The 7,733-nt window shown below is 45.0% G+C and overlaps 1 protein-coding gene across 4 annotated transcripts in view; it reads left to right on the top strand.

Annotated features, from left to right (window-relative positions):
• The first annotated feature begins 1,803 nt into the window (after nt 1-1,803).
• The window catches only part of RXYLT1 (ribitol xylosyltransferase 1), a 30,891-nt gene continuing 24,961 nt past the window's right edge, over nt 1,804-7,733 (top strand). Inside the window, exons 1-3 of one of the 4 annotated variants that reach the window (XM_084639549.1) lie at nt 1,804-2,017; nt 4,523-4,693; nt 5,960-6,062. In XM_084639549.1, coding sequence (XP_084495675.1) covers nt 1,867-2,017; nt 4,523-4,693; nt 5,960-6,062 — 425 coding nt within the window. In that variant the 5' untranslated portion in view covers nt 1,804-1,866. Of the gene's footprint in view, nt 2,018-2,672; nt 2,760-4,522; nt 4,694-5,900; nt 6,063-7,733 lie in introns of those variants that run through there. The other 3 variants (XM_084639548.1, XM_084639550.1, XM_084639551.1) reach the window with 3 other exon arrangements.

Below are 7,733 nucleotides of genomic sequence, written 5' to 3'. Positions count from 1 at the left end.
TGCTTGTGTATGTGGGGAGGAGCCATTGGGCAGGGAAGTGAGCAAGAGACAAGCCCGAGGTTTCACGCAGCAGAGGGAGCTCCATCCACCCCATCCCCAGGTGAACCAAGGGAACAAATAAAACTAAGGTTTCAGAGTAACAGCCGTGTTAGTCTGTATTCGCAAAAAGAAAAGGAGTACTTGTGGCACCTTAGAGACTAACCAATTTATTTGAGCATGAGCTTTCGTGAGCTACAGCTCACTTCATCGGATGCAACAATAAAACTAAGTGAATAACCACTGTGTGGGACAGGGGCATGATTATGAATTTATTTCCCTGCTTCACCTGGAGTTGGGGTAGTTTGGAGCTGCCTCATGCCCCGGGTCTGGCCTTAACTCCCTTTACTGCCCAATGGCTGGTTCTTATTGGCTTAATTTACAATCCTCATAAGAATCTATGTCTCAGCCACCACTTCTTTCTTCTACAGCCTGCAGGGAGCCTACTACCTGTTTTTTCCCATTGCTGTTGGTACTGTATAGAGGTAGTGGGAGAAGAGGACAGGGCAGTGCCCTTAGGTGCACATGGTAGAGAGCTGGGGCTAGGATACGAGACTGGACACCAGGAGATTTGGTTTCTATCCTCAATTTAGCTATTGACCTGTTCTGCGACCGTGGGTTTGTTTCTTCCCTTCTCTGTCCCTCTGTTTTCCCTCCCATCCTTAAGCTGTCTTGTTTATTTAGAGTGTAAACTCTTCAGGTACAGACCATCACTTACTAGGAGTATAGACAGCACAGAACACTATGGGTCCTGTAGGCAATCCTATTGTAATACAAATAATATTCATAATGGATAAAGGGTGAAGACTCATGAAGGCAAGGGACTGCTTGAGGGAGAACAGCTGAGGGATATTTAGCAAGAGAGGGCAGAAAAGCAGGGCAGGACTTTGGGGGAGAGTGGTCTGTCCATCTGCCAGGAGCCTGGATTTTTCTGACCAAGTAGGATCAGCAATCCATCCTGATATATTTTGACAATACCATTTGGGGGCTTGAGGTCAAAACTTGTAGGCTACACCAGGCTCCAAGGGCTAGAAATGTTTTTACTGTGATTACTGAGCAGGGATGCCTGGATTTTTTGCAGTGGAATAGAAGCAACTAGACTTATTTTCTATTAAGTTTCAGAGTAGCAGCCGTGTTAGTCTGTATTTGCAAAAAGAAAAGGAGTACTAGTGGCAAATAAATTGGTCAGTCTCTAAGGTGCCACTAGTACTCCTTTTATTTTCTATTAGTTGCCTTAGTTTGTGTGTCAGGAGTATTTTTCTTTTAATTAGGCTGGATACAGCAGAATAGACCAATTTGCAACAGGGTCTGGATATTCTGGCGCTCTAGGAGCTGCTACATTTTCTTTTTTTCTCTACTTACACTGTAGATGGTGGTGGTTGGGGCCAGAATATATCAGGATCCAGCAAGATCCAGGAACTATGATTCAGGTTTCTTTTTCCAGGGATTTCGTACCAGGAGGTGTCAGACTTTCCCAGGCAAGCAGGAGTGGCTCCCCTTGCTTTCTGCGTTGTACAATTCAAACGGCCCAAAGCTGCCAAGAGCCCAGGATCTGGCTCTTGAGCCGGGATGCTCCTGCGGTTGCTTTGTGCAGCAGGAACTTGCCCTCTGTTGGGGGCGGGCGAGGGCCCCAAGGGCCGGGCCCGGGTTTTGGAGGGCCGCCGCACCGCGGGGGGAGAGTCCCGCAGCTGGCTGGACCAATTCCGGCCCGGCGCGACCCAAGGCAGGCGGGGGCCGCCGCAGCAGCCGCCGCCGCCCCCGCGCTGGCGCGTGACGGGGCGGGAGGCGGGCCCTGGCCAGCCCGGCCAGCGGCCTGCAGGCTGCAGCAGGATGCGGGCCACGCGGAAGCGCCTTTGCTCCGCGCTGCTGGCCGCCTACTTGCTCTTCTCCCTCTACGCCGCCTACAGCGTCTTCCTGCGGCCGCGGCGCCCGCCCGCCTCCCGGGGCGGCCCCCGGCGGCAGCGGCAGCCGCACGGCAGAGGTAACGCGGCGCAGGGGCCCGGCCGGCGGCTGCGCTGTCACGCGTGCCCGGGAGGGAAGCGGGTGCAGCGCTGGGCGCCAGCTGCTGCTATCTAGCAAGGGGCGGTGTGAGGGGGCGCTGCGGTCCCTTCCGGCCCCTTTGGCTCCTGTCCTGTGACATACCCGCCCCGAGTGCCGGGCCTGGCGCCCGGAGATGCTGGTAACCGGGCTGCTAATGCCCACTGCGGGGCAAGCCCCCGGGAGGCTCCTGGCGATTAGGCAGGATTATGGGGAATCAAACTCATTTGTGATTTTAATACAGAACTTCTTTAATATGATCCAACAATGCCTACAGCACAATGAAGCTTTTGTTGATAAGGTCCACATCCTTGATGGCATGTACATGAATTTAATACAAAGGGGTTGAGGAGAAGCTTTGCTCCCACCCGGGCGTGGCAAGAGGTGCCGCTTATGTAGCAAGCTGGAGAAGTGGGCAGCCAGCTAAGCTAAGCCTTTTGGGTTGATGAGGGTTAGCTAGTAGTAGGGTGACTAGATGTCCCGATTTTATAGGGACAGTCCTGATTTTGGGGTCTTTTTCTTATATAGGCTCCTATTACCCCCCCACCCCCTGTCCCGATTTTTCACATTTGTTGTCTGGTCACCCTAGCTGGTAGCCACTCATAAGGTCTGAGTGGAGGCACCTGCTCAAAAATCGGTGTATGTTTATATCTACGCTTGGAAGGATTCGCTCTTCAGCAGTAAAGGTCAGTAATGCTGTTATACCAATAAAATAAAAACCAGCAGAATCTTATTAAAGGGGAAAAGGCAGAATACCACATTTATTGTGAATACAGAAAGAATCATAGGAAGCAGTTAGTTATAGCTATAACATTCAATCTCATATTTATTCACACATTCATTCATACAAACACACACACACAGGTTCTGCAAGGTGGTTATCATAGTTACCAGCCTTAGAGTTGCTCATGCCAAGCCACTGGCCAGGTGGCCTGGACATGAGGAGGGAGCAGGGCCTTGTCAGATGCTCATCTGATGCTCCTGGAAGTTGGTTTGCAGAATCAGACCCCAAAGTTCTCACTTTTTAGAGTCTATTTTTATAGGAATTTCTTCCTATGCCAGTCTATGGGAATTGCTTCATCATGCTGTTGCTGAATCAATCAGCAGATAGCACATTCCTGGTGGCTCGGTGCTGCTAGATGTTATCTTGTTCTTTGGTTCTCCCATTCTTGAGGCTGTTGGATTCCAGTCTGCCCTCTGGGGGTCCTCTGATTATTTCCACTTGACGCCTTCTTCAGCCGATGGACACTGGATTCTTAGGCTGGCACCTCCCTGATCATTCAGTTATTATCCACACCAAGCATCCATCCACATACATCCTCTATCTCTATTTTAATCACAATTGTTAATACAACAAAAGGGCAGGGAGTCTCTGAGTGCTGTTTCTGTTGTTAGAGTATTGCTTTGAGACTCTCTCTCTGTGAATTGCTTTGAGAACAGATTCTGTCTTAGAATGTACTAACACAATTAGCAGCTTGCAAGTTTCACACACACAGGGAGAGAAACAGTACCAAAAACCAAGAGACCTCTTAATTAGTAATACCCTAGAATTTAAAATATGGGGAATCAAACTCATTTGTGATTTTAATACAGAACTTCTTTAATATGATCCAACAATGCCTGCAGCACAATGAAGCTTTTGTTGATAAGGTCCACGTCTTTGATGGCATGTACATGATCCATGGTGCCGGTTTGTTCTGAAATTTTCTCCTTTTAGGGCCAATTTGTTTTGAATATGTGAGGCTTTACTGTCGTAACAGTCGTTCTTAATCTAGCCATCAATTCAGATGATTAAATACAGGCCTTTTTAGTGTTCTGGCTTCTGAAGTTAGTCACTCTCCTAACTTTGGTGACAGTTTTTTTGTATTTTGTCATCAGTGAGACGAAACTTTATGCACATCAGTCACCTGGGTGGAAAATGCATATTTCCTGAGTCTTGAATATAGTTTCTATAATATGGAAAATACAGGTCTGTCTTGGTTGTTTTGTGTCTCCCGCTCTCTCGCGCGCTCTCTGTCTCTCTTCCCTCTCCCCCCACCCCACTTCAATCTTTCATTGCAGGAGTTGCTTACAGGAACTTCCACAAAGAAAATTCCTCATGCCCTGGATTAAAAAATTCACTATTTATTGTGGTAGCACCATAGATACCCAGCAGAGCTGTCCAAACGTAGGCCCCAATACTACGTAGGCCCCAATACTGCGCAGGCAGACCTGAGCCCTGTCTACACTAAAGCTTCCACTATTGCTACCTGTGGGGAATTAAAAGTCTAATTTTTGTCACTGTAGACTAGCCCAATGAGCGTAGATGTAAGCTATGCTATAGCCATGGTTGGGCATAAGCGTGTTTAGAAAACATCTACTAAAAAGAGACCTGTTATTTCTGTAACAATTAGGAGTAGATTTGTAGACCTGAGGTTCTTAATGCAAAATGTGTGTCTTTTAAACACAGAACGCTCTTCTTTGGGAAATGAAGAATGGAATCCTTGGGAAGGAGATGAAAAAAATGAGCAGATTGCTTCACAGCAGAGATATGAAACTAACCTTCAAATGTTAAAAAATATGAAATCCCAGCAAGAACAAACAGACCTTAAAGTGCAGATCTGGGGTAAAGCAGCCATTGGTAAGCATTTGTGATTAATATGTTTAATACTGCTAAGTGACCTTGGCAAGTCCCTTAACCTTTCTGTGTCTCTCTTTTCCTTTCTGTAAAGGTGAGTATAACAGTGTTTGCTTACCTGTTTAAAGTACTGTGCTATCTATGGATGAAAAGCCTGGTATAAGTGATAAGTATTTATTATTCAGAACTGTATAAACAACACAATAAAAACAAACTTCAGTTCTTTGTCATACTTTGATCATTTTCTTATCCTATACTGCTGTCAGGAACTCTTTGCTGGATTATCCCAAGCAAATTACATAGTGTTGCATTGTTCATTCCAGAGCACATAGTGTGATACAAAAACCTGAAGAGTCCTAATCAATACTTTTTCATGCTGACTTCTAGATCAGAAGTTGAGAAAAGGAAACACTATGTGGGTTGTGCAGATTGGTTCCCTTCCCAAACTTTTTACTAAGACTACTCATCAACTACATTGTCTTTTCTTTTCTTTTGTGACCCATCATTATATATATATATATACACCACCTTCTGCCCTAGTACTGCAACCCTAATCCCCTCCCAGTGCAGGGGGGAGGCCAGGGTAGTGGGGAGAGTTGGAAAGTGAGCCTGCCCCTGCTCACCCTTCAGCGGAGGCTCCTGTCCCACAAGGCTGGGTGAGGGCTGTATGGGCTGGTAGGACCTGAGTAGAGCTGAGGCTCCATGTGCCATCTCACAAAACCTGGAATGGGGAGCTGCTGTGGAGTGTGTCGTGTGGGCTTAGTCTCCCTCCCCCGGCACCCCCCAGCCAGCTGTGTCCGCCTTTATAGGGTACAGATGCTTTCCCTTAAGCCCAACTGGGCTGCAGGTAGTCAGTCCAGGTGCACTGGACCCCCTTGCTTCTTAAAGGGGCCAGTCATCTTGTGACAAATGTACTTGTCTTAAGGCTGATAATGCTTAACATTTTAACAAATATGATATTTACACAGTCATTTTTTGTTTTCCTGTCCAGCAGTTAACAGGACACTGTCTACGATTTAAAAAATAACTGCCCAAATGTTGGCCTGATGTAGAAAATCCTCCCTTTCTAATTCCAAAGATTGGGGGTGGGTTTGTTTATTTTTGGGGGGTGGAGCAACCAGTCCATGTTAAATAGGAAAATTTGACACCCACATCTCACCATCATTGCCACACAATTCCCGAAAAATTTCTTTTGGTATGATTTTTACAGTAGACAAGAGATGCCATGTGTGCACCAAGTACTCCAGCAGCTCTTCATTATTTGTGTAGGTCTTTACCTCTGGCAACATATTCTTGAAGGTCTGCTTGAACCTGCTGATGTGACTGCTCAGTGGAGAGAAGGAAGCATAAAGGGAGGAAAAACACATTTCAGGTACCAGTTGCATGACACTGACCTTCTCTTATGTTGACTTTAGCAGTCTCTGTGTTGAAAGCCGAAACACTGTAGGAAAAGGTGTCCAGTTGTATATTTTTATCCCTTCCACTCCAACAACTGTAAATATTTTAATAAATGGTAATAAATTACCTTTATTATAAAGGTAAATGGTATAACAATAATGCTTGTTTTGGTAATTCATTCTGACCAACCATGAACATATTTATTGCCATACTTAATTTCAGACCTTGTGTTAAATATGTTCTGTATGACAGTTAGATGTTTAATTTAAAATGTAATTTCTAGAAATTACAAGAACAATCCTATTGTCCATCACTGCTTAAAGTCAGAAGGAGTAGGCTTTGTGCAGAGAACTTAGTGCAAGCTGGCAAGGTTGGAATTCACCCTCTTCTGTGGCCACTCTTCCCACCTACAGATTACAGTTGTAGTCTCTACAACTTTATTCATCTGCCCAAGGACCTATGCACCACTTAAGCCCCCACATAAGAGCTTAAGTGATGTTCAGGGGCCTTGCATGGACCCTTTGATCTGAGGTACAGTCTCACAGGGTGAAATTCATCAGTTTAGAAAAGTTTTGGGGGTTTTTTCATGACAGAATATGGCCATGTCACTTTTTAAAATAAAATCATATATGTAGGTTGAAATAAACACCTGATGATCCACAAGAGAAATTCACCAGGCCTAATATTACACTAGTTATCTTTGTAGAAGTGATATTAATAATTTCATAGGTGTTAAGGCCAGAAAGAACCATTATGATGATAAAGTTTGATCTCCCCTATAACACAGGTCATATAACCTCACCCTGTAATTTCTACATCAAGTCCATAACTGAGCAAAAGCATATATTTCACAGAGATATCCAGTCTAAGTGAAGACAAATACACCATGTCCCTAAGTAAGTTGTTCCAGTATTTAATCATCCTCACTTTTAAAAAATTATGCCTTATTTCTAGTCTGAATTTGTCTAGCATCAGCTTCCAGCTCTTGGCTCTTGCTATCAAAAATCTCTTCCCACCTAGGTACTCAAAGACTTTGATTAAGTAACTTCTTAATCTTCTCTTGGTTAAACTAAATAGATTGAACTTCTTTGGTCTCACACTGTAAGGCAGTTTTTCCAGATCCTGACTAACTGTTGTTGCTCTTTTCTGAACCCTTTAAAGGCGGACACCAGAACTGGATACAATGTTCCAAAAATGGCCTCACTAATGCTAGATGTGGTGATAATATCACCTCCCTGCCTCTACTTGATATTCCCTGGCTTATCCACCCAAGGATCATTTTTGCCCTCTTCGCCCCCAGAGTTCATGTTCAGTTGACCATCATGACCTTTTTAGGTCACTTTCAGAGTCACTGCTTTCCAAAATACAGCTCCCTTATCTTTTAAGTGTGATGTACATTCTTTGTTCCTAAATGTTTGACTTTGCAGTTGGCTATTTTAAAAATGCACAGTCACAAACACTTCAGCTCAATAAGGTAGATAGAATAATACAGAAAGTACATCGGCACATCCATATTCACACCATCTCTTGCTGAAATGTTAGCCATTATGTTCCTCATCACCATCACCTTCCTCATCTTCACCAGTGGGCATCATTCTGGCACCTCCCAAGGATACATCTCTCTCTCCTACTGCCCACAGGCTGG

The sequence above is a fragment of the Lepidochelys olivacea genome, assembly GCF_965140295.1.
Source record: "Lepidochelys olivacea isolate rLepOli2 genome assembly, chromosome: 1".
Classification (NCBI taxonomy): Eukaryota; Metazoa; Chordata; order Testudines; family Cheloniidae; genus Lepidochelys; species Lepidochelys olivacea.
Note: the sequence above shows the minus strand (reverse complement) of the source record. Positions and strands in the feature narration are given on the sequence as shown.